Source organism: Varanus komodoensis, unplaced genomic scaffold (assembly GCF_004798865.1).
Source record: "Varanus komodoensis strain SLA01 unplaced genomic scaffold, ASM479886v1 scaffold3, whole genome shotgun sequence".
Lineage (NCBI taxonomy): Eukaryota > Metazoa > Chordata > Lepidosauria > Squamata > Varanidae > Varanus > Varanus komodoensis.
In genome coordinates, this window is record NW_025335761.1 from 11,404,084 (window position 1) to 11,431,654 (window position 27,571).

Here is a 27,571-nt window from a genome sequence, read left to right on the forward strand (position 1 = left end):
GCCTGCTTCAATTTTACTCGTTAGGGAATAAATCCAGTAGAGTTTCGTCCGTGCAAGCCACATTTGCTGCTGTTGTCCTTGTGCTTCAACTTATTCCAGAGAGTAGAACTTCAAATCAAGCAATCTATGCCCACAGTCACAGAAATGTTGTACAAGAGGGGTTTGTATCCTCTAGTTTCTAACACAACTGTTGTGTTCACAGATCCTGGTTTGAATAGCTCTTGCTGTCATCCCCGCACATACTTTTCACATGGGCAGGCAATGGCATATTCTTCTCCTTTCATGCTACAATTAAAGAACTTCAACAGACGCATAGTACATTATCTGCATTAAGCAAACCCCCTACTACTGCAGCAGTTGCAATAGATGCCTCTTGTACTTGATCGCCTCAATTGTGGGCATAAGGTGACTGATTTTGACTTCTTTTGGTTGGAGAAAGTTGAAACGCAAAGACAGCCACTGCAATAGAATCATTTCTATAGGGAACTCTTCTGGATTTACTGCTTAAATGCTAAATCTCCAGCTGGCCTGAATGAGGAGATGGACTGGATGGTTTTGTTATAAAACTAACAACAACTAACTAAACCATTAACAATGGTTTCCCCCTCCCACTGTGTGTGTGTGTGTGGGGAGGCATTCTGTTTTTTCTGGTTTTGGTTTACTTGTGAAACTGGCATTATAATTTCCTGCCAATAGGTTTTAGGAAGTTTGTGATGCTTAAGGAATTTAAACATTTTCCCACAAGGCTTCATCTGCCACACCTGTGTTTGCAATTAAAGAGGAATCCAGGCCTTCTCACCCTCACACCCAGTCCACTGGTTCCCACCAGGGAAAGATTCTGTGTGTCTCTAGCAGCGCTTCGCCTTTTCCCAGTTCTAAGTGAGTAGGCAACCTTTTACATGGTGATTAGTGTGCTTGAATGTGTTAGAAAATGTTTTCTAAAATTAAGTTCTTTTCAGGACCATAATAGTGCTCATTTGTACTGTAGCCCTAAAGTCTTTCTTAGTCTTACAATATGCAGGTGTACACATGCATAGACTTGCACATTCAGCTATGCATTTTAGTCAGCTGTGCGCTGCCATACAGTGCCTGATCTGCTGAATTTCTTTACATGCATTTATATTTTATTCTGCAACTTCTAAATTATATTTTCTCAGGAGCAATTCTGTCACTGCCAGATGCTATCTTAGGTGGCCATAAAATGGTTGCGGTTCCAGCTCTGAACCCAGAAGTGCTTTCTGAGGTCAAAGCTGGGACTTGAAGTGCCATAGAGCACACTTCCACCACCAGGTGCACTTCAGGTGTAGCTTCAGAGCCAACAAAAAGGGAAGCCTCACACGTCCACCAGGATATGAGGAATCCCACCAGTTCCTCAATTCCACTTTCTTGCAAGTAGGAGTAAAAGGCAAAATCAGCCTCCTGTGTCTTTTGCAGGATGAACAAAGCTTAAAGGTAATTTCTTATGCTCCTCTCTCACTTGGGCCCTCAGTACAGAGGGTTACAGCCAGCTTCATTGGATGGTGCCCTCTATGAATAAAACATGTTTTTAAACTTTTGTTGATTTGTTTATCCCAATTCCTTCATTAGCCTTCCCAACCTGGAAGTTGTAGAGCACATCTTAATCACTGTGGGATAGAAGACAACTTGGGAGTATGTAATTGGTAAATCTGATTATGTACTGATGCAGGTCTGCAAAGTGAGTAGCTGTAGTTGCAAAAATGAGGCATAAGTAAACAGAGTTGATTTGGTGGAACAAAATGCTGGACAATGCTAAGGCAGAAATTATTTGAATTGTCAGCCGCCTTCCTTGGCTCTACAACTTTCTTTGCACCCTTACAACACACAAATAGGTCAGAGAAATCTATAGGAGCTCCTGCCAATTCCATTCCTGGCCCATTCAAACTAGGCAGGTAAAGAGGTTATGTTAGGGTTAGGAGGGGATTTGAACAAAAGGAGAAAGCTGCTTTAGGAAGGACCCTAACCTCTTAGCTTTGAATCTCTTGTTTGTTTTTCCAGCTCAGAAACAGGGAGCTGCCTCTTCCTCAAAGGTGAGACTTCTTTGCTCAATGTTTGGGATTCTAACATATTTTGTCTAACACTCTGTCTTCAGGTAGTGGCTATTAATCAGTTCTGCCATTGTTTTCATATCTCCAGTTCCCTAATGCAAGACTACTTTAGCCTCTGTAAAACATAAGACCACTTCCAGAGAGATGTTTTACCCTGTTTTCTGCATAACGTGGCTTAATGTGCCTCTGCTGATCTTAGACACTGAGTTCTGGTAGGCAGATCAGCTTTTTGGAACCTGGTACCTGATTTCATGACCCATCCTACCTAGAGATATATATTATCTTCCAGGGTATTTGAAGTTGTTATCTGATGGTGTACTCTCAGTACATCTGTATATGAGTACCTGTGGAAAGTAGGCCCATTGCAGTTGTGTTTGCAGTACTACTATTTGAAAGGGTGGAGCCTCAAAAGGTTATATTGGAGCTGGTCCAGATCGAAAAACAGGAGGCTTTGACTAGATCTTGAGGTGCAATGGAAATTGCTGGAGCTGTATACATTACAGGGGAAAAGAATGGGTGGACCAGGGTGAAGATCGACAAAATATGCTGGCATACAAAAGAATTGGCTATTAGTGCCTTCATCCCTGCTGTAGCAGGAATTGGAATCATAGAATAGTAGAGCTGGAAGAGGCCATGAAGGGTGCTGTGTAGGCCCAGATCAGGGAATTCCTTCTGGGGAGCAGTCTCAAGAGTGGCTAAGTGGGCAAAATCTGACACGGCTTAACAAGCAGGCTTTCCTCCATTCATTTATAAAATCTGCCAGTGTCCTACCTGTAAACACTTTGGAAGCCTGGATAGGGAGGAGGGCTACTCTCTGCCATGTAACACTGAGGGTTGCAGGAGCTCTGAACAGTGGGTTGGGGCCCCCTCTCAACTGAGTGTTTTCTGGAGTTTGTAGAGAGCTTAATTCCTGGAAGTGTGAGTGAGTTCTTGACAAAAAGCATCCCTATCCACTGCCTCCTTGAAGACGCCGACCTTCCACCTTCTCTTCTCCCCTTTCTGCTTTACTATTTCATACCATCTGTCCCATGCCCTTTGGGTTTGCAGTGTCCTTTCCCAAACTCTTCTCATCTCTGCTTAAACATTCTTCTCATTTCCCTTATCATATAGTCTTGGTTTCCATTTCCTCCTTATACCCCTCTGGTTTATCTTATTTTATTTATTAGATGTATATCCTGTTTTTTCCTTACAACAAACTCAAAAGAGGCTTACATTCTCCTCCTGCTGCTCTCAATCTTATCCCCACAACAACAGCACTGTGAGGTAGGTTGGACTGAGAGTCTGTGACTGACCCAAAGCCACCCAGTTGGCTTCATGGCCAAGTGGAGACTAGAACCCAGATCGTCTGAGTCCCAGTCCCATGCCCTTAACCACTCCACCACACTGGCTTTCTTCATGGTTAATTCTTCCCAGTCCCCACAGCCTCTGTGAGACACTGAGTCTTATGATAATGCGAACCATCTTTGGTGCATGCCTGGTCCTCACAGCAGCTTTGGAGCTCTTGCAAAGTCATATGATCAGCATCCACTCCCATGGTTGCCCAGCTAAGGTTTGCAGTCAGAGGAAAAGGGAAATGCAATACCAAGCCACCAGTCAAGTTTTAAAATTTCCACAAGAAATTCATATTACAGGTATGTAGTTTGTGCAGGGAGAACATCTAACAACACACTCATGCTCTCTTTCCAAATAGGAAAAGAGTGACAATAGGGAAGACCACTGAAATCTGGATAGTAAAAATAGAGGTAGTATATATGAGTAAAAACTGAATTAATGGAAGAACATGCTACCTTCACACTAAGGATCAACAATTTCTGTTTCTCTGCTCCATCCTTATTCTTCCCTTACTCTTTGCAACTCTAGGCAACTGATAATGAGAATTTGTTGCTTTGGTCCAGAAAAGTTTATGAAGGACTAAACCACTTGTTGCCTTTTACATCTTTTTTCCTAGGCAAAAGGAAGTTCTAGAATGTGATCCAGATCAGGTGTACATTTATCAAGAGTATAAGTCTGTCTTATTTTCATACCACCCATTAGCTGAAGCTCTGTGGGTAGTTTTGCTAGACAAAACAACACAATGCAATAATTTAAAATGTAAACTCATAATTTTAAAACAGAAAACCAGCAGCAGAGCAAAGTTCTAAAAACATATCAACACAATTTGAAAAACTGAAGGGTGGAAAAGCCTGGGAAAATAAGGTGAAAAGGCCTGAGAAAGCCAGGTCATCACCTGATTCCAAAAAGGCCACAAAGTAGGGGCCAAAATAGCCACCCTGCGGAGGTCATTCCACATTGCAAAGGCCCATAGTAGATGGTTGTCTCACTTAATTTGGAGGGAGCACCTGGAGAAAGGCATCTAAAGATTATCTTAGAGTGCCAGAAGGAGACATGCCTTCAGGTAAACTGGCCCCAAGCCTATCTGGGCATTGTGGTTTAACACCTGCATTTGATTTTGACTTGGAAAGGGACCAGCAGCCCATGCAGATCATAAAAGCATTGGCTTAACATGATCATACTGGCCAGTCCCCACACATACACCCAACCTTCTCCCTGTCTCCTTGGTTTTGTAATCCTGAACTGTCTCTCCTCCTTGCAGATGATGCTTTGATAGATGCGGCCAAGAATAACGATTTCCACAAGGTAACAGCTACCATCTGCTCAGACCCAAGCTGCAAAGTTGGGGAGGGTATGGTAACCTTCTCCAGAGCATTGTGGCTCCCATATCTCTAGTGCTGGACGCAACACTGTTAGTGGCTTCCTTTCATAGTGCCAGCTGTCTTTTTGTGTCGGTCTGCTTGTTATCTTTCACCACAGGATGGCCCTCTTCCAGCTGTGTGAGCTTCCATTTAAGTATTCCTTTCCTGTGCCCAATGGACTCCCTAGCAGGCTGACTGAGAGGACCTTATATTGCAGTTAGGGTGGTAAACCAAGAGTATATTAAGGGTATTCGGAGGATGGGGTTGTGGAGGATTGCAGGAGGCCTATAGCATTTTGAGTGAATCTTACGTACAAGATCCGCATTCTGTCATGCACCCATCCCATATTCATCTGCACTGCAACTAAGAGTGACTTTGGCATAGGGTTGTTTCTGCTTAGGAAGAACTTACTCATTCTGCTGACTTCAGGAACATGGCAGTCTTGCAACCTAGCTATACAGTCACAGTAACCCCATCTAGAAGATTATTGAGGTGGCTTCCCTCATAGACTTTCCTATGATGAATGCAATGTTTTGTGTTGACAGCATAAAGTCAGTAAATCAGCATGAAGTCAGAAGCCTTTGTCACTTCAGCGAGTCACATGTCTCATTTCATGCTTAACTTTGAGACAGTGGGCTCAGCGGTGGCTGTTGCAATAGACACAGCCATGAGAGTTTTTTCATAATGCCATTTTAATAGTGTTGTCTTTAACTCCATGAGGTGTATATGAATCAGTAGCCAAGAAAGAAGAATTAGAAACTTCTTACCTTGTGATGAGATTTCCTAGTTGCTCTTGCTGTTTTAAAAAAGCATCATTTCACCCTGAATCCTAAACTAACAAATGGGCAAAGTTATGCAGCTATGTGAACTTCTTTGTGTCTTCCAGTGCAAAAGTGAGCTTTTTCCCCATATTCCTGTACTGTGAGAAGACTTTTGTACTAGTGAGGGGTAAAGCTTTGTAATCCTGGCTTTATGAGACATCCTCTGTATGATGATCAAGACAAGCCCAACACTGATACCTTTTAAAAGAGAGATGAAAACATTCCTTTCTGGAAAACCTTTTTTTTAAATGGCTTCTGTCTGGAACAATGTTTTGAATGTCTGTCAGCTGCTAACTCCCACTCCTACCAAACTGTTACTGGTTTTTTGGTTTTTTATTTGTTTGGGTTTTTTAACCTTTTTGGTGAACTACCTTGATGAAAACCTACCTTGAAAAAATCTACATTATAGCTTATCTCAAGCTGTCTTGTCTTGCTGTAGTTCAGAGAACTCCACCGAGCTGGAAAGAATTTGATGATGCGCGATCACATGGGCCAAACAGTCCTGCATCATGCAGTCAAATCAGGGAACAAAGAGCTTGTCAAATACATAATTGAGAATGGTAAGCCAGGCCAGTAAAGGTACAGAGTACTTTACTGTTGTGTTGGGTAAATGGGGTGACTTTGAGCATTGATCTGGGTGCAATCCAGTAAGCAAAGACTGGGTTGCACCCAGACAGATTGCACCCAGACTTCCCTGGGGATATATAGGAGGTGGTGAGGATGCTGTTGCACACTCTTGGCCTGTGGTAGAACAACAAGAAGCGGCATGGCTGCCATGTCATGCTGACTGGCCTCACTGCTTTGTTCTTGTTCCTCTGTCCCCAGCGCCTGCAGAGATTCTGGATATGACAGAAGAAGAAAAGTAAGTTCCTCTGTGGGTTGTGAAATTGATTAGTAGCAGCATCAGGGTCTGTCCCTGAAATAGGCAGAAGATTTGTCCCTGTTTTTCCATCCCTGTCACCTCCTTACACTCCTGGCAGGACCAGTGCCATCTTAGTGGAACAGTTGCTTTATTTGAGGCAGGATTTGGGAGAGGGGATAAGGGGGGTCTTTCTCACAGGGACATCTTCTTGCAAAGGAAGATGAATGGTCTGTTTCCCTCCCAGCAGTTACGTTCCCAAGGATGGTAGACTTCCTGCAGTTCATCACAGCATGCTGGATACCTGTAGGAAGGGAGTGGCAGAAGCACTTGAAGTACTTGAGTAAAGAAAAGAGCCTGCACTTTTCCTAGCATCTTTCTCACATTAGCTTCAAAGTTATTGTTTCCCTCCACTGACTGTCAAACTCTAGAGAGCACAGGGAGGAATGGTTTTCTTTAGCAAATCCTATTCCTGCTGAAGGCATGGGGCAGTCTGAGCAGTCTGGTTGCAGGGATGCTCACCTGAAATCCTAAGCAAGCCCTCTGACTCCATCCCAAGTCCTGCCATGATTCTGACTTGTCTTCCTCACCGCAGAGGGATTCACCTGAGCACTAGTGGGGATAGACCTGGGCCAGGCAGAACACACAGAATTGTTGTTGGGGCATCCACCTGTCTACAGGAAGACCTTTTTGCCCAGAGCTACTCAGAAGAAAGAGTTAGCTCAGGAGCCAGGGTCTACTTGGGTGGAGGAAGGTGCAGCCACTGAAAAAGTTGGCCCAGATGTAACTGCTGAAGCAGGAACCATCTTCAGTCTTTTCCCAGGCCTTTGCTTAGGTTATAAAGTTTCATTTATCTCCTTGCTTCAGCTTCTTTGCTTAATACAATAAGGAGTCTTGTGACTAACCATTGTACCTTACTGACTACCTTAATGACTAACCATTGTATTCAGGGCTAAGCTTTCATCCATGGTAATTCACCTCAACAGATTCCTGAACAGTCAACTTCAGATTGCAAATTTGCACGCACATGCATACACACACACACAGGGATTTTTAAAGCTCAGAATATTTGCTCAAATTGTGGACCTGGAAATTTGTGCTAATTTTGGGGTCCATGGTTTGTGCCAATTTTCTAAACTTAAAAAAAAGTCAAGGGAAAACTCATGTATAATATTGGTGAGAGAACAAGTAGGGGGAAGAGGCTACAAATCCACAACTAGATTTGTACAAATCATAGGAGATGAAATAATTTTTAAAGTGTCTATTTGATATGTGCAAATCATGTAATCCTAACAGAAAATGGTAGTGACATTGCTGAACTAGATCAAGAATGATAAATGCATTGTGGTACTGGGAATATGGCAAGCTAGTAGTGAGAGAATGAAACTGACAAGGATATGTACCAAAGGACTCTGCAGTGCCTGTGGTTACATAATGGAGTGCATATGTGATAAAAGATTAACAGTGCAAACCCACTTATACACATTTAAAGATTCAGACCCTATTTGCACAGAAGACCCTATTTGCACAAATGGTTCTACAAATATGCAGATCTTAATTCACAACTATGTCCAGAACATTTCCAGAACCAGGAAGATATCTAGCATGGTTCATTTCCAATTGTCAGTTCAAAAATGCTGCAGAAGTCTGCTGGACTCAAACAAAACAGATTTCCCAGAGTCACACATCCCCAGATTCCATTCTATTTCTGTATGTGACTAAAATTTATTTAAATCACGCCAAATATATTAATTAGCCCACCATTGCAATGATGTCTGTGTTATCACCCAACATGGTTTTCTGAATGGCAACTGTTAAGGTAATTATCACTGTACTTTCTGAATTCAATTTACTTTGATGATGCAGTTTATCTTTCCTTCGTACTACCCTTGCATGCATATATGCATCTGGCAGTTTGAGGTAAAAATACTACATGTGTCTGATGAAGTGCTCACAAAAGCTTATGCCAGAATAAATTTGCTAGTTGTTAAGCTGCCACAAGACTGTTGCATTTTTCTCCACAATGCTAACAGTGCAGAGCCTGAAGCCTAAATTCCATTTTGGAAAAGTCCACTCAGGCTCTACTCCAGTGGTGGTGAGACCCAAAGGCAAAAGAAGTAGGGGCAAAATACCACGATATTTTAAATTAAAGGTCATGCTGCCAATAACAAATTTAGCTGGATTTGGCCCCCTGGGCCTGAGGTTCTTTACCACCAAGCTAACATGATCACCCTTCTGGAAATTGTGCAATGCAGTAAGCTCAAGACATTAAGTTTGCAGCAAGCAGAGAGGAATGAGCATGGAATGGCAGAGGAGAAGCATCCTAGTCTGTTCTCTTCACTGTTCAGCCATTCCTTCAAGATGATATGAGGACAACCCGTCTGCCATCATTCCCAACTGTTTGCATTACTCCATCCATCTCTCCATCTTCCATAAATGCATGATGACATGTGCAGAGAGAGGCTCCATCCAAACCTCTACTGGATCTTTGTAAACTGCTTGAAGTGGGCAGGAGCAGATATGTGCTGGTGATCCTGGTCTTCCATTTTAATTTTTCTTTCTAGTGGTGAGACCAGTTTGCACCAGGCTGCAGCCCTTCGTCAGCGCACTATCTGCCATTACATTGTGGAGGCTGGGGCTTCACTGATGAAAACTGATCTTCAGGTAAGAGATTGCGCTAAGACAAGTGAATATTGGGAATGGCAGAACAAAATCTTGGGGGCCACTTTCTGTGTTTAGCAGGTAGAATGTTTCCTAGATTTGTATAGCTTCAGGCAGTCTCCTAAAATAACTGCAACAAATCTTTCTTCTTCTTTGTCTCTGTGCATCACACATATGGGCTCTGCACCTGCGCAAGGCTTGTTGTTGGAGAGGTTCACTAGCTAGACATTTTTGGCTGGGGCCTCACCCCTTCCCTGAGTGCATATAAAGGCAGGGCTCCTGCCAAAAATGCCTAGCTAGGGAAACTCTCTCTATTCAGCGACAAGCCCTGGGCAGGTGCGGAGCTCCTATGCGTGAATGCATAGATGTCCACTTGAAGAAAGTTCCTTACAGGTATGCAACCTTACTTAACATGCAGAAGAAATAGGTGTCCTGGTGAAAGGCTGAGTCTATCTGACTCCCTGATATAGAAGTTTTCTATGTATAGGGAGAGTGTTCTTTTCTGGCTTGGAACATGTTGATATGCTCCCCTACACACACACAAGCACACTGCCATGATCCTTTGCAATCTGAATCACTGTGATAATTTTAGTTGGAGTTGGAAGAAGCATGCACTGCCTGATTCAGCTAAATTTATAGACCAGGGGTGTCCCTGGGCACTTCATTCCGGGGAGGATGCATGAAGACAAAAGAGACAGGGCCAAAATGCCAGCATTTTTAACTGAAAGCCCTTATTGCCTTAGGAGATGCATTTCAGTCTTTTAGAACGAGGGAAAAACTGCACAGAAGCTGGGAAACCATTGTATGGCAGCTGATTGAGGGAAAGGGGGTGTGACCAGGTAGAAACCCTGGAGGACCAGAGTTGGCCCCTAGGTGGACTGGACTCAACCCTGGGGCTCAGATTTTGCACACTGACATAAACTGATCCTGAGATGGTGCCAGTCAGAAAGATTGCAGGAAACATAGAGTTAAGATGCTTACCTCTGAGTAGATGAAGGAAAGGCACGCAGTGTATTTATTATAAGGAGATTTTGTGCAACATGAGCTTTTCTCAGAGTTAAATTTGTCTCTTATGCTGCCAGTGCGTTGTTTTTCTAAATGAGGGGTCAGAGTGTCTCATTTTCCTCTTCCCACTCCCTGAGGTCACTTTAAGGACAATCTCACTGTAAATTTCCCCTCTCCCAGCTGCAGACTGTCAAGTCTCCTGTGTTGGGGGATACTCCTCCATGTGGGTGAGGGCATTAAAACACGCGGTCCCAGAACAGTAAGGATGGCTTCTGTCACCTTATGTGAATGATGTGTTCTTTAATGTCAGAGAGTCACAGCATCTTGGGGCTCAGCAGTTGAGACACAATTATGTTTTGGTGCCAGAAAAGAATTGCAGAGCAAGTTGAAGTTAGTTAGTTAGTTAGTTAGTTAGTTAGTTAGTTAGTTAGTTAGTTATTTAAAGTTTTTATATGCTGTCCCCTTGCTATATAGCCTTGGGTACCGAAGTTATCCTTCGGTACCCAAGAGGCTTCCAGGGGCTTGCCAGAAATAGGGTAGAAACGAACATGCAATCTCTGGTCAGTGGAGTTGTGAATTGTCCTGCCTAGGTGTCTGCTGGTTTTGTGACCTGAAGCTGAGCAGTTAGCTTAGCCAATCAGGATGCGACATGTCATGTTGCCAAAGGCTCCTGTGGCCTATGAGTTCACCTGACCAGAGTTGATGCTAATGGAGCTATAAAACCACTGGAGCATTTCAGACAAGCAATAAAATGTTTTGCCAACTGTGAGATGTTTTACAGTCAATTCTTGGCAGCTCCCTTGCTCTCCTAACTTTTAGCCAATGCTTCAGGCATTGTGGTGTGACCAAAGAAAAAGTGGTTTTAGCTAGAAATGGAATGAGCAACCATAGGAATGGAAAAGAGACCATTTCAGAGAGGAAGATGGAGTTATGATTCTGGCCAACATCACAAAGCATTTCTTTCCTTGGCCATTTGTGTGTGGCCTTGCAAAGAAATTGGTTTGCAAGATGAAAGGGACAGCATAGCTTGGGTCAACAGGATTTCAGTTTCTGAGACAGGGCACATGTCTGAGTTTGTGAGAGACATGTGGCTTGCTGCATTTCCCATAAGACCAGTTTGTCACATGACATGGCCTAGCTGCCAATCTGACCAAAAACAGAGAACTACCAAGTAGCCAAAAATTCAAAATGATACAATCACATGTTATAGACCACTGCACCACCTGCAGTCCCATGTTATAGACTACTTAACTGCATCCATTTCTAAATGTGTTACAGCACAGAGAATATATAATTTTATGCACATACAACTAAAATGGCACAGAAAATGCCAAGGAGTAATTAACTGTGTCCATTCACAGTTGTGCTTTGAAATTTGTAGTGTGCTTGTGAATGCGTGCAGATAATTAAGCCATAGTATTTTTGTGCTGTATATTTTGGCTATATTTGCATAAAATTATAATATGTGGTATTGTGTTTTAGGTATCTCTTGAGGAAGGAATTCATCTCCAAAACTGAGCAGACTAGCACAAAATAAACATGCACTTTTGTGATTGTGAGTTGCTTTTGTTTCTTGGCTAGCTGCCACTGTGCCATAAAATCAACATGCCTATGTATCTTAAGATGGCATCTGCTAGGTGCTTTGCTGTGACATGGTTTGCCTTTGCTCATGTATGCCTTCTTTCTTAACAAATAGTTGCATGGCTTAATGGTATGACCAAACTATTTAACAATGTGACTAGAGTACTTCAGATCACAGTGGCTGGGAGGTGCCCGGGAGCTTTGATTCCTTGCTTAGATTCTTCCGTGTTCAGGAAGAGAAATTCACCCTGCTGCTTTCCCTGTTGCAAAAGGAAAGGAGCAATTTCATTTCGCAAAGCCCTCCCTGCTGAAGATGCTCCTGTGTTGCATCTGCACAGGAGCCTCTTTTGTATGTGAACCTGTGGTTCTACTTTGTGGGTGGGTTTGTGCCTGCCTTGGTTTCTGCCTTTGTCTCACCATCATTAGAAGGGAGGGGCAGTGGAACTTGTACTTGTTTCTACAGCTGTGTGTGTGTGTGTGATGGAGCCCCTGCAAGTCTGAAACCATTGTGCATACCAATGAAATATAGCTGGCGATTGTCCTTGGGACTCAGGATCCCTTCCTTCCTTGCCATGACTGCCTTCTCCCTGCTGGGATGCAAGGGCCAGTGTGAGAGGCCCGTCCTTTCCCACTTTCAATGGAGGCGGCAGAGAGCCAGGTTTCCTTGGTCTTTCTCAGCAGTAAGTTCGTTCAGCGCCAGTGGAGTGTGGGGGTAGTTAATGAGGGGGAGGTTTGTGGAATGGGGGAGGAGGAGAGGAGGAGGGGGAGACATGGCTGAAAGCTGTTAACAGATTTGCTTTTTATGGAGTGCAGGAGTTCATTAGTGGACGCAGTCCAGATGGCTGCAATAAGTTCGTGAAATGTGAGCCTCCGCAGGGATCCAGGAGTGCTAGCAAGGCTGTGGGGGTGGGAGGTGGAGGACTGGTATTTCAGGGCACTCCCCAGGCACACACCTCACCCCAGCCCCCCGCCCCCTGCACACTCCTTTCACTCACATTATCCTGGCTTCTGCAGGCCACAAAAATAGCTGCTGCCGTGAGATTTCATGGAGCAAGATTTCATGACACAATGCAACATGGCACAAACCTCTCACCTTTTCCCATGTATGTACTCAAATAAGGATGAACACAGGACTTTCCCAACAAGTAGTTAGTTGAGCCAGCAGGAGGAAGGGTGGCATGCAAATAGGCCTTTGAGGAACTATATAGCTGTCAGTTGCTAATCTTTTCACAGTCCCTAGATATCCTTTCCCAGGATGCTTCTCGGGTTTCCAATCTTGCCCCTCCTCTGCCTCTTGAGGAAACAGTGAACTCCAAATATCGTAGTCACAGACATATTTAGGGAGCCTTCTTCTGGCCATGGCTGTATCTGCAAAAAGATATTCCAGAGTAATCCATTCATCTCTTCCAGGGTTTTTCTCTTGTTTCTGTGCCTAGAAGCAAGAAGTCCATTCCCACCCCACCTATTTATGGAAAAATATACATACATTGCCACTTTTTCAGCACATGTAGAATCTTGCACAACTATTATTACTGCATTTGTCACCTCTTTGGAATATACCAAATAGTGGCCTTGTGAGATAAGAATAATTGTGATGCTTGGTAGATTTTTTAAAAGGTTCCCAATCTCTTTCATTATCTGTGTTTTTTCAAGACTTCTTTGGCAATGTAGATTTCAGGACTGCAAAATAAGTGGAGTTGTAAAAGAGGATTCAAGGGGAGAAGGGATGAGATTTCAGGACTTGATTATCCTTCTTTGTACCTACACACACAAACAGTGCACACAAACATACAAAGAGAGAAAGAGATGCTCCCCTCACACCTCTCAAAGCCTGGTGCGTTCCTGAGAGTAAGTAGGACTGAATGATGGTGCAGCCAAATAATTCGACAACTCTGCCTGTGAAATTATATGGATTCTGAAAGTAAAAGCAGAGCCTCACAATTCTTGGATATTTGTATCTGCTGAAGAGAGGAATTGAAAAGTTTAAATCACTTCAAAGCATTTGGGGATTACTCAAAAACCCTATAACAGAAGCACAGATCATACTGAGAAAAGGTAGCACAAAGTCCAGGAAACCATCAGCATGGTTAATGCATAGATTCAAGGAACCTATTGGGGAGAAAAAAGATTTCCTTAAAAAATGGAAGTCTCGCCCAAAAGAAAAGAACAGACAGGACCACTAGCTTGCACATCAGAGAAGCAAAGCAACAGTATGAGGAGCATGTAGCTAACAATATCAAGGCTAACAATAAAGGATTCTTTAAAAAATATCAAAAGAAAGAAAGTGGCGAAGGAAGCAGTTGGGTCATTGGATGGTAACAGAATTAAAGGAGTACTAAGGGGGGAGGGGGAGGATGAGGAGATCATGGAGAAGCTGGATGAATTCTTTTTGTTAATCTTCACAGCAGAGGATGAAGAGCAGATACCTGTCCCTGAGCTTTTATATGCTGGAAGGGACTCTGGGGAATTAGGGCAGATAGTAGTGACAAAAGATGAAGTTCTCAACCTTACTGAGAAGTCAGCAAGTTGCCGGGTCCAGATGGTGTCTTTCCCAGAGTTCTCAAAGAACTCAAGCATGAAATCACTAACTTCTTACCAAAATATTTAACATGTCCCTAAAATTAGCCATTGTACTAGGAAATTGGAGAATGACCAGTGTAACACCACTCTTTAAAGAGATTTTTAAAAAAGAGATTCCAGGCAATTTCAGGCCAGTTGGCTTATTATCTGTTCTGGATACTGTTTAAAAGCATGATTAAATCAGTAAGCACAGACAGGGACAAGCCCTGCTGAAAAAATACCAGCATGGCTTCTGCAAAGAGAAGTCTTAAGTCACTGACCTATCAGAGTTCTTTGAGAGTGCCAATAGACACATTGACTTTGTTTACTTGGACTTCTAAAAGATTTTTGACAAAGTTCCTTACCAAAGGCTTTTGAGCAAACTAAGCAGTCATGGAATAAAAAGGGTGGGGGGTCCTCTTATGGATCACTAACTAGGTAAAGAACAGAAAACAGAGTTGGAATAAATGGCAATTTCTCCCGATGGCGACATGTCCCCAGTGAAATTCCACAGGATTCTGTATTAGGACCAATGCATTTTAACTTATTCATACATGATGTGGAATTAGGAGTAAGTAGTGAAGTAGCTAGGTTTGCTGATGGCACTAAACTTTTTAGGGGGTTTAATGCCAGAAGGGACTGTGAGGAGCTTCAAAGGGATCTCTCCAGGTTGGAAGGATGGACATCAAAATGGTAAATGCAGTTCAGTATATGCAGGTGTAGAGTAATGCCTGCTGGAGCAAAAAATACCAGCTTCAAGTATACACTAATGGGCTCTTAATTAGCAGTGACTGAACAAGAAAAGGGATCTTGGGGTAGTGGTGGACAGCTTGCTGAAAATGTCAGCCCAGTGCTCGCTGCTGTGAAGAAGGCACTCTCCCTGCTAGGCATTATTAGGAATGGAATAGGAAATAGAACTGCCAAAATCTTACTTCCCTTACACAAATATTTGGTGCAACCACACTTGAAATATTGTGTTTGGTTCTGGTCACCTAACCTGGAAAGGTACAGAGAAGGGCATCGGTTCTGGTCACCTTACCTCTGAGTTGGAAAAAGTACAGAGAAGGGCAACAAAATGATCAGGGGGCTAGAGCAGTTCTCCATGAGGACCCTTTAGCTTAGAAAAAAGGCAAGTAAGGGAAAACATGATAGTGCTGTTTAAAATAATATATGATGTGGAGCAAGTAAACAGGCAGAAATTTTTCTCCTTCTCCCATAACACTCAAAATGTGGGGTCATCCCATGAAGCTGTTTGGTGGGAGGTTTGGGACAGATAACAGTATGCCTTCACACAACATACAGTTAAACTATGGTATTCACTGTCATGGGAAATGGTAATGGCAACCAATCTGGATGGCTTGAAAAGGGATTGGACAGAATAATGAGGGAGGAGGCTATCCACGGCTGCTAGCCTTGCTAGCTATGTGCTACCTCCTTCACCAGAAGTGGCCTGCCTGCATAGACCTCTTGCTGAGGAGCTTGGCAGGCAGAGGTCTTGCACCCATCCTGCTTGAGGCATCCTGTGGGCGGCTGGTTTGCCGTCATGTGTACTGTGGGCTGGACTGGACAGACCTTTGGTCTGATCCAACATGGCTTTTCTTATGTTTGTAACAATGAAAAGCTAATAAAAAGGGGCCCAGCATCACAAATATAGGCTATTTTTAAAAATCCTTTTCAATCAAGCCCTCATATCTTGGGATGGGTAATGTATAAGTTTAAAAAATGCATCTAATAGGTCATGGTGGAGCTGATGGAGCTCCAGTTTCTTTGAAAAGGGTGATGGTTGCATGGCAGCCAAGATTGCTTCTGCTCTAACATCTCCTGCTGATTTTTTTTTTCCCACCCTCAGGGAGACACACCCAAGCACAGAGCTGAGAAGGCAAATGACCCTGACCTGGCTGCCTACCTCGAAAATCGACAGCACTACCAGATGATCCAACGGGAAGATCAGGAGACAGCTGTGTAGCACTGAGCGTGCCTTATCCTTGCCGAGGGAGCAGATGAGCAGAGCCGTGCAGGAGCCTGGCCAGCCTTTCCTTGAATATCCAGCATGGGGAAGATCCAGAATATTGTTTGGGCTTGGCCCTGGCACTGTTATCTGTTAGCATAGTGGGTGTTGAGCAGTGCTGACTCCATGTCCCCCTCCTTCTGCCACCACATTCCATGGATGGGACTCTGTTGCTGCTTGTTGTTCCATTCTTTTGGCCGCCAGTACTACTGGGGGCCACTTACTCCCTCAAGCATTGGGAAGAAAGCTCTTGGTTTCTTCCAACCGCAGAAGGAACTCCCACTTGTGCTGCCCTGATGCTTGGAGTGTGATGCCTGCAGCCCTTTCAGGTCACCTGTTGCTCAGTTCCATCTGTCCCCCTGATTGCCAGCAGTGGGTGCTGCCTCTCTCAATAGATTCACCTGGAACAGAACTACCCATTGTCCTAGCAATACTCATTCCTAGAAGAAGGTTGCTAGAAGGTTGCTGACAAATGTTTTGAAACACAGCAGAACGTAGCAATGGGAATGCTGGTGGTATGAGAGAGCTCTGCCTCTGTTGTGAACATACCAGTGTTCAGCTGCTTGTGTGGACCTTGCATGGCAGTCACATAGACAGTCCAAGTAACCAAAGCAAATCATAGGCCAGTCTTGTGCCCTTCCAAATGCAGTATATACTTGCATTTTTCTCCTTCTTTTCCCTGCTTTTCCTGTTAGCTCAATACTGTGTGTCCCATACTGCAGGATTACAGGATACAAGTGCCTGGTATAATCCAGGGAACACCAGACCACACCCCACCCTCCCTACAATTTAGAGGAAGCTCCTCCAAGCTGACTTGAGCCTATTGCACTAGTTGTTTTGAGCAACGTATCTCCTTCCCATCTTTCCTACTCCCCCAGTTTCCCTCCTCCATTTTTATGTACTGCCTTCCCACTCCACTTTGAAGTCAGGCATTACCCTGAGCAGGCCATCAGTGCTAGTCAGTTAGGAAATAAGGGCTCTCAGTAGGGGGTTCTCTTCTTTCAGGGTCATATAATCATACACTGAGATAAAGGGAAACCATCAGCCAGTGCTAATGGTATACTGCATCCTTATATGCAGGGACCAGTAGCTGGAAGTGCTAGCCATAAAACATGAAGAAGTTCCTGCATAGTCTCCTTGAATCCTTGTCTGAACAGAAATTGTCTTTGCAGTTTATTCCTGGGCATACTCATATATACACTTGACCTCCACAGTATTCCATTTCTCAAGGTTGCTCTGAATTATTGTAATCTGTTAGGCACTCCCTTCTATCTTGCTTTGGTTCCTAAATTCTTTGCTTAACCAAAACATAAAGCTAATGTTGGAGGAACTCCTCTTTTGGCATGGCCAGGAACGAGCAATAGGAATCTTGTTTTCAACAAGGAGGTCTACATTTTCTCCCAAGTATTCTGGTTCCGTTGCCTTTAACTGGCTTGCATATCTCTAGCTGCTGTAAAGCTAATTTCAGTCATCCTCAAAACATACTGAAGAGGCAGCCAGCTGGCCTGGTCCTGGCTTCATATGGAATGGGAGAAAAACTCACAGAGAGGCCCAGTGACTTGCAGTTGCAGCCAGGATTGCAGTTCTAATAACATCAGTGAGTTACGGGATGGAAAATACAACTGAGCCTTGGGAAGACAGAGCTAGCTGTTGGCAAAACACTTGATGAGTACACCTCTCGTTTTAGGGCAAGAATGCCTAAACCTCAGTGCTCAAAGGTGTTTGCTGAAATGATTGATAGATCATTAGTCTTACAGTCTTTCTATAGGATCATAACGACATGGGTCTGCGAAGGACTACTGAGTATTAGGAGGTTATGTGTGGCCTACTTAACATTATTTACACTGCCACCTTTTAGGGGACATGGGAGTCAGACAAGCTTGTGGGAGGAGTCTGCACACAAGACGGATCAGTATTTGTTTACTATAGATGCAAGGGTTAAATTTGGTAGGAGGAACTGCAAAGATCTGGCAGGATTTTCTACATTTTGGAAGGCTTAACAGGATTATGGTCAGGAACTTGCTACAGTTCATTCAGCTTTCATCCTTCATTAGGGAATAACTTGAATCTTCCTGGAAGCTTATCATCCTTCAAGACTGCTTTTCCTTACTTTCCCACCTAATGCTCTTCTGACTTTAGAGGTATTGAGAACCGTTGATAGCTACCAAAATCTTGACACTTGCTGATTGTATCCATTTGGATACATTTGTGGAGTTATATTCCTGGTCTGCATCTAGACATGACACCATGCAGTAAAGGCCACACACAAGCAGTCTTGCACAGTGCTATGGACATAGTCCCCGGATGAGATGTTGACAATCCTACACCAGACATTCATTCAGATTTCATCTCTATGACATACTTTTTCTCTGCTTTCCTCTTTAGAGGTGTGGCAGTAAAATAACAAAGGCTCTTTTGGCAGTTTAAGCTTTTGGCCTTGCACAGCTGCAGTAACAATAATGGCTACTTCCCATCCTAGATGATGGATAATATGGCTCAGGTGAAAGAGAATGTCCTGATGTACAAAGGACCCCACCCCTGAGCTGTGGCAGGGCTCATGTTTTGGTTTTCTTTAATTGTATGCTTTGTATAGATTGGTCTACAGGCCATCCCCTGGAAGTGTTTGAACCCCATGAGCCTGCGATTGTTTTTGCCCACCCTGTTTTTTATGTCGTCTTGAACTTTGTACAGGTAGTTCAAAGCACACTGTTTCCCCACCTTCTCTGTATGTGTGTTTGTGCATGTGTGTGTGTGTCCTAAGCTGAGTTGCTGTGCAATTCAAACCTTGGCTTGTTTTACTCCAAGGGGAAGGAGTGTGTTTGAGGGTGGATTTTTTTTCCCCTGTGCAATACCTACTTCTGTCTCTCAGATTCAGACTATAGGACACATTTGATTGACTGTATTTTTTGTAACTGTGTTGGAAGCTTGTGCTTCTATTGGCTTTGACAGTTTAAACGTTTTGTTGGGTTTTGCCATTAAAATATAATGATGGACATTTTACTTCCTGTCTTTCTCTTTCTACTTGCAGTGATGGAGTTTTTAATAGAAAAGATGTTCTGTGCTCCAAGAAAATCCAGTGGCTTCCTAATTTTCTGGACAAGGCATACTGTTTAGTGTAGCTGTTAAATCTTGGGGTGGGGGGTGTACAGATTTGATTCCCCCCTGCATGTTATCTGTAGGTTCCCCCCAAACATCATCCTTGCAGTTATTGTGAGTGATGAGTATGGCACTCCAAACAGTTTACCTTTTGCAGCATTGGAGGCTGAGCATTTCCTGTGAGAAATAAAAACGGATATTAACACTGTGAAGAGCAAGATGTCATCTCTCTCCTCTGGAGAGGTCCCAAAGAAGAGTCTGCTATTGGGAACAGAACTCCTTTCTTCATTTTCATTTCACTGTCACCTTCATCCTTGGCTTTAGTTGGTGTCACAGGTGGCTGTATTTGGTGTAGGTAAGACTGTCATTCCACCACCTACTTGAGCAGAGAGATCCAGAAGAAACGGGTATGGGTACGGCAGTGTGAAGCTGGCAAGCACTACGTTCAAACTTCCACTGACTTCCACTGGCCCCACTTTTATCTCAATGAGAGGGATGCTGCTTAACTGGTGTTGATGAAGAAGGGATGTGTGGTGAAAGAAATGCGCATTTAGGGATATGGTTTCTGCCCAGTTTAAAACTGGCAATGTGACACCAGGCAAGTAGTACCCCCAGAAACAAAATTTTGGCTCTCTACGTCCATTTTTTGTTTACTTCCCAACATTATTTTCCATGCCTGTGACCGGTGTATGAATCCTAACAATCTTTACTCTGAAGTAAGTGATGTTTATTTTACCAGTACTTCCAAGTAAATGTAGTTTAGATTGCAGCTTAAATCTAGCACAAAGCAAAGAAGAAAATTCTCTGTTTAGCCCTGTGTCTGCAGTACAGCACAGGGACCCCCTGAAGGCTACATCATCAATTTTATTCTGGTAGGGGGCAGCAGGCTCCCAAGAGCAAGACTGTACACATGAATCAGACTTTCCTTTTCATTCGTAATAGAGTTTCTTGTTCATAATATAGCTTGGAATTTTTAATCAGCAATGTTTAGTTTGGAGCTCCTGAAAAGAACTCTTTGGCATTCAGTCTACCCTGTCTATAAAGTACTTGGTCATCTCTCTTAAAAGGATATGTGGTTTGAAAGTTAAGACCGAGGCCTGCTTTTAATTCTGTTCCCAGCTTAGCTTGCTGACTCATATTCTTTGTGAATATCTCATTTCCTTTTTTCTGTCAGTTTTCTTCTTTGTATGAAGATAGAAATTCTGAAATATAAATGAGTATTACTGTAAGGCCTCCCCCTTAAAAGCAGTGTCCTAGGATGCATCCATTTCTGCCACAGAAAGGATTACTATTCCATAGCAGTGATGCACACTCAGCAGAATTCTGGAAAACCTGATAGAAAACATATGTCTTCGGTGATACACACGTCCAAGCCTTATTACATGACATCTAATATGAAATGCAAGTCTCAGGAAGGTTCTGCAGACTACTTTTGGTAAAACAGCACTTATCTTAAGAAAGAATTATTATATCCACTTTAATTTAATACCATTTATTTTAATGGGTCTACTTTAAATAGGATTAGCATTGGATACAAATCGATGAACAGAAGTAGTTGGTGCTCACTCACTAACTAGAACAAGAGGGGCAAACCTGTGAGACTCAGCATTGCTAGATTGCAGCTCCCTTCCAAATGGCCATACTGGCTGGGGCTGATGGGAGTTGGAGTCACACCATCTAGAGAACCACAGATTCCCCAGCTTGAGCTAAAAAGCCTAAAGATGTTCAGATAATTTTCCCATGTTAGATGAACATCCAGCCCTCTTTCCCCTTAGATCCTGAAAAGTAATGTTCTAGGTTCCCTTTGGGGTTTATTTTAACCTTCTCAGTCTCAAGGAGGCATAGGGTGAGGGCAGAAAGCCAGGATATAAGCTTAATACTTCAAATTAATTGGTCTGTTAAATACAACAGTAGGACTGTAGGTGTAGTTGAATAAACTACTTTTCCCTACTCTGTTTTAAGAGTCCATTTGTAAACATTGTAATTTTGAATGATGGACCTTTAGCCCCTATATATGAACACTTTCATTTTACCATGTTTCTTCACAAATCCCAAGTTAAAATTAATGTACCTTGTGTAACAGCTGGATTTATGTTTCCCACAAAGAATGTATAAAGGGTAAAAAGACAAGCTCTGTGCTAAGATCTTTCACTATCTGAAGAGGGAATTTGCACTGAAATGTTCACTCTCCAACAATTTCCACTCTCCAACTACAGAGTCCACTTTTTTAGGAAAAATTATATCACAAATGACATTTCACTTCTAAAGTTTTCCACAGCCTCCAGGAGGAGTTGTGCCAGGGAGACGGCTGACACCCTAACTCAAGCCCTGTCCCTCCCTCGTGTGTTTCTGCCCTGCACTCGGAAGGCAATGCTTTGAAGTGGAGAGTCTTCTACAGTATCTGTGGAATCTCTACAGGGAATTCAGACCCTGGGTTTTCCAGCATTCTCAACTGCGTGGCGAGCCTCTTCAGAAAGCCCTCTCCATGAGTATAGTGTCATCCATACCCTCTCCATGTGTTGAACCATTATGAGAATGCCTGATGAGAGATTGTACCTTTAAAGGAAATGGGTTCTGTGTTGCTGTTATCCAAATAAACAAGAGCCTGTGCCTCCATAGCCACAGCCCTACAGCTCCTTTTTTTCACCACAGCCCAAAACTAGCATGTTCCAGGGTGTCATCAGTCATTCATGAATGAACCCATAAATATGCATTACCAAAACCAAGGGATTTTGTTATACACAAATACATCATTTTTCTCCATCACATTGGATGTATTTAAAAGATGCCTTTCAGCTTGCCCAAGCATGCTTTAAGTAAACAGTTTAGAACTCCTAAGAAGAAGTGGAAGTTTCAGTTCCTCAAAAGTTGCAGAGGGAGCAGCACCAGAGAATGAAGCATTTGTTCACGATTTCCAAGCCCGACATAATCAAATGTTAAGAAATAATAACTCTCAACACCAGTTTTCTCTATAAAGGTATTTGCATTGTTCTGGCCAAGGAAATAAGAAAGCCGTGCTGGATCAGACCAATGATCCATCTTCTCTAACATTCTGTATACACAGCAGCAAACCAGCTGTCCTGAGGATCCCACCAGCAGGACAAATCATAACAGCAGCCTCCTGTCCAAGTTGTTCAGCAACTAGTGTACATGGGCACCAGAGGCAGCACATAGCCACCAACACCAGCATCCCCTGTCCTCCATGAATTTGTCCAATCCCCTTTTGGACTGCATCTCCTGGAAGTGAATTCCACAGTTTAACTACATGCTGTGTGAAGATGAGCTGCCTTTCATCTGTCCTGGTTCTCTCACCAACCAACTTCATGGGATGACCCTGGGTTCTATATTATGAGAGAGGAAGGAAAAAATGTCTCACTTTCTAGTTTCTCCATACCATACCTAATTTTGTGCACTACTATCGTGTCTCCCCTTACTTGCCCCTTTTCCTAAGCTAAACATCTATGTTAGATGTTGTAACCTTTCCCACAGGGGAATTACCCAACCCCTTGATCATCGTAGTTGCCCTGTTCAGCACTTCTTCTAACTCTACAATATTGTTTTTAGGAGCAGTGACCACTACTGCACACATTATGCTAAATGCAATTGCACCATAGATTTGTATGGCAGCAATATGATATTAGAAGTTTTATTCATGGACCCCAAGAGTGTGGAATGGACTTCCACGGGAGGTGGTTGATGCCCCATCGGTGCGGGTGTTCAAGGACAGACTAGACATGCACATGGTGGGCACGTTGTGAGCAGAGCCAGCTGGAGCCGGGGGTCAGACTAGATGGCCCGGGAGGACCCTTCTGACTCACTCTGTTTCTCTGTTTCTATTTGCAATTCTTTTCCTGTGCCTTACATGCCTACCATGTTTACCTTTCTCACAGAATCCACACACTGGCTCACATTTTCATCAAACTGTTGATCACAACAAAGATCTCATCAACTTATACTTGGAGTTGAGGTTTTTAGCTCAATATACATTAATTTAGACTTGCTTTTGGCAAACCATATTTGCCATTTGATGCCAGTTTGGAGAAATCCTTTTGGAGCTCCTCACAATCCCTTTTGGTTTTAATTATCCTAAAGAGTTTGGTGCCATCAGCAAACATAGCCACTTCACTGTTTACATTAATTCCAGGTAATTTATGAATAGGTTGAAAGGGTTCGTCTTAATACAGAACCCTGTCAGACTCCACCGGAGACAATGCTTCATTGGGAGAAAGTGCCATTCATTTCCACTCTCTGCCTTCCATTCTTTAACCAGTTACTGATCCATAACCCTAATAACACTTTCACCAATTTACCAAGAACAGATGTTAAGCAAACTGGCCTGTAATTTCCCATATCCTCCCTTGATCTCTTTTGAAAATAGGTGTTACAGTACATTGGTCATTGTCTAGTTCTGTGATAGAGGCTAATCTTAGAGACATGTCACATATTTTTGTAAGGCTGGCAGCTTCATGTTTGAGTCCTTTAAGAAGTATAGGATCGATACCATCTGGGCTTGATGGCTTATTAACTTTCAGTTTGCCAATAAAGTTGAGAATTTCATCTTTTGTTATCGATATCTGTCTTACAAACTTTGTGAAAAATATTCCCTTGATATGTTGCTACTGGGGAGGGGGGGGTCGCCTCTGTTGTTTAGACAACAGTTCCTATTTGTCACACCACTTAGGCAGTTTCATTTCCTGCCATTACTACATGGTAAGACATTTACACTTTTAGTCAAGATTTTTGCTCATGGTTGGGGTGGATGTCATCTCTCAGAATCACTATTCTGAACAGCTCGCTGCTTGTGCCTAGAGGTAGAATGGAACCAGAGCTGGAAGAAAAAGAGCAGGGTCCAATTCCATACAGTATGGCAAATATGATCATGTACTTCGTCCCAATAAGCTTGGTTTTCTTAATCTAGAGTATGCTAACCTACTTTTAGTCTTCAATAGCAACAAAGATTGTGCTGATGCCACAGTTTGCAAATAATTGTTGAATGGAAGCAGGCCCAGCTATCAAGATTGTAGAAAACATGGCCTTCTCTCAAGACCCTCTAGGCCAGTGGTTCCCAATCTCTTCTATGCCTTCTGTTCACATCCCCTACAAAAGTAATATCACATTTGAAGATGAAGAAGTCAAATTTCTAATTTTTGAAGCATAAAATTCAAATATAAATTGAACAATCAAAAAAATTGTAAACAGCAGAATCTATCCCAATTGTGAACATAAAGTTCAATGACTTCTGTGTTCATGCTTCTCATTCATGATTTTGTCAAATGCAGAACTTTCTTACTGACTGCAATCCACAATTCTGCTTGTGGATTCAAGCGATTCCCAGATTTTGTGTTGATTGACAAAAGAGAACCAAATCCAAACATAAGCAAAGTAATAATACCTAATTTTCTTATTCAGATAATTTTTGGTGAATTGTGACACAACCTTCCTCTTTCTCGGATACCCCTGAAATTTATTATTTATTCATTTATTTTATTTATTTAAAACATTTCTATGCCGCCCCATTCACCGAAGCCTCGGGGCGGCTCACAACATAAATTAAAATATAATACATTAAAAATATGAAACAAATTAACAATATAAAATAAGTCACCCTGAAATGGCATCTTGTACCACCTGGGGGTAAGTCCCCCCCCCCAGGTTAGGACCCCCTGTACTGGGCCAAGGTATGAGGAAGCGTATGCCTCTGTAGGCCAGAGGTTCCCAGCAGCTATTCTAGCATGGTCTATAAATTCCGCCCCCACTTGCCAATAGGCTTATGATCCAGCCTGAAATTCAGCCAAAGTTTATCTCCCCCAACTCCTGTTTGACAGCTCCAAATGACTTGTAAACTTGGATGCTCAGCCCATGTCTTGATTCTATACTACAATCAATGCAAAATGTGGTTTTGTATGATGTCTGAATTAAGCCAATAGCTCATGATAACCTCTGGGTGCTGATTACTATAATGATGAGAAGATTTGCCAGGCCCTCCACACTGAAAAGCAAACTGAGAAAGAAGCAATGCAGCTGCAGTTGTAATTGTGCCTGCACATGAACACTTCATTTACAGAATGAAGTGTAAATGAACATGTGTGCTTATGCAGGCATGGCTTGTGTGTGAAGAAATATGTGCACATATGCATGGCAGACAATCATGCTAAAATTAGGGAATAGCCAGTAATATGTCTTCTCTGTGGCGGATAGTGGAAAAACAGTCTCATTCCTGATTACTTACCAAATCCTTAAGTATGCCATCAGTTTCTACAGTCTCCTAGCAGCTTAGCAGGAGAGCCAGCCTTATTCCCTCTGGACTAGAGAAAAAATAAAAAAGCAATTTACACACAGAGAATGAGAGAGAATTTGCAGTGAGATACTTGGGGTGAGAAGTAGGAGAAAGATTCTGGGAGAGTCTGCTCCTCAAGTGAGGTTGATCACATAATGGCTGGGTTCAGATGACACGGCTAACACCCCTGCACTGTTTCCACAAAATGCAGATCACAAAATGCCTGAACTTACCGGTCAGATGATCATGTGCTTCCTTGGGTAGCAAAATTTCTGCAGTCCCTGCTTTCTCCTCCTGGTCTCGTCACACACCCCAGCAGCCCCTGTGAGAAAACTCCCCATTCTTTCCTTAGACTTGCCTTTGGACCATAGCAGCCTCCTCCTGGTTGGTCCACAGCAGTACTCAGGCAGTTTTGTACTTTCCCCTCCTTAGGGCTTCCCAGCCACTCCAATCCAAACAGAGATTTTTATTAAATGAAGACAAGCAGTTTGACTGTGATTCTCCCCATCTTCATCTGTATCTTTTCCAAAAGGAAACAGGGAGATAGACACATTGTTTGGCCAATGGAGATAAAGGACTCAATGATGTGCCTGTTGCTAGGGGGCTGAAGGCAACAGAGACCAAAGGTTAGAAGTAGCCACTTACAAAACCACTCTTGCCAGGGGACTCCACGGTGTGTTTCCATATCAACAATGGTAAAATGCCAATCCCATGTCTGAACAACCAGAGAAGCCACAGTGAAACGTAGAGCCTTAGAAAAGACTGCTGAGTCTCTCCATGGTTTCAAAAACCAAATCCTACCACCCGATGACACAACAGGCCCACAACAGCAAGATTTCACCATGGCTTTTGTGCTGTGCAAACCCTGCCCAGTATGTCTATTAGAACCAAATAAAACCCAGAAAATATTAAGCTAATTTTTGGGTTTCACAGAACTCTCTCTTGGCAAAGAAACAAAAAAGGGTGGAGGAGATGCTGCTTACAGAGACGATGGTTAAAGCCCAGTCTGTACAATTTTACAGCAAAAACAGCAAAGAACATTGTGGCACCTTAAAGATGGGAACATTTATTCTGCCATAAGCTTTTGTGTACTATAGTATAATATTTATGAAATGTTATCTTAACGCTCGTAAATTGTTATACACATATGGGTGTGGGGAGAGGAGATGTAAACTGTGTTGCAGAGAGAAATTAAGTGCAAAAGGTATGCATTACTTTAACATTGCCGTTCCCAAAATGTTGTTTTGTGGGTGATAAAACAGATATCCTTGCAGTAGTGGACTGTTTATCATGGTGTGAGATTAGAAACACACACTTTCATTTCTGTTCAAACTACAGGAAATACAATTGAATCTCTTGATGAATTGCACTTCAGGGATTTGATATCAGCTGATATTTGATATCTGTCTTTGCATCTCCTTTGTTCAATAATAAAGTGCCTCCTCATTTTAGCCATCTTAAGTATCCTGGAAGGCTGAAATGCTCCATGACTGGTTTCAAAACATTGCCATAGATCTGATGTCAGATTTGTGTCCATTTAGCTTTTATCATTTGCTAGCTATGCCCTATTGCATTCTATATAGGAAAAATAAGCCAGTCTTTGCACAAAAGAATAAATGGACAGAAGTCTGACATCCGGAAAAGCACTGTTCAGAACCATTTTGGGTGGACAGTCTGTTTTCTGTAGCTTTGAACTACTGGTTCTCCCCCAAGAAATATTATACAGCTTTATGTCCTGCTTATGAATTATGACCATTTGTGAGAAATGCATGCACACTTAGATAACTAAACTGTAACAGATTTTATGTTGGACCACTAAGGACTTTTCAAAAGACCTCTTATTACTCTGAAATAGGTCACTTACGCATGTGCTTTGTATGTCTATGGAAAGGAAAGGAATTTAAAATTGAACATGCAATATAGCCATGCATTGTAGCTACATTCA

The 27,571-nt window shown here is 42.7% G+C and overlaps 1 protein-coding gene across 10 annotated transcripts in view; it reads left to right on the forward strand.

Annotated features, from left to right (window-relative positions):
• DGKZ (diacylglycerol kinase zeta) overlaps nt 1–19,253 on the forward strand; it is a 127,424-nt gene extending 108,171 nt beyond the window's left edge. For 6 of the 10 annotated variants that reach the window (XM_044437113.1, XM_044437111.1, XM_044437112.1 and 3 more), the window contains 6 exons: nt 2,017–2,048; nt 4,660–4,703; nt 6,020–6,140; nt 6,406–6,442; nt 9,004–9,103; nt 16,095–19,253. In XM_044437113.1, the coding sequence (XP_044293048.1) occupies nt 2,017–2,048; nt 4,660–4,703; nt 6,020–6,140; nt 6,406–6,442; nt 9,004–9,103; nt 16,095–16,211 (451 nt within the window). In that variant the 3' untranslated portion in view covers nt 16,212–19,253. Of the gene's footprint in view, nt 1–2,016; nt 2,049–4,659; nt 4,704–6,019; nt 6,141–6,405; nt 6,443–9,003; nt 9,104–11,587; nt 11,661–16,094 lie in introns of those variants that run through there. The other 4 variants (XM_044437108.1, XM_044437109.1, XR_006415413.1 and 1 more) reach the window with 4 other exon arrangements.
• The last annotated feature ends 8,318 nt before the right edge of the window (nt 19,254–27,571 follow it).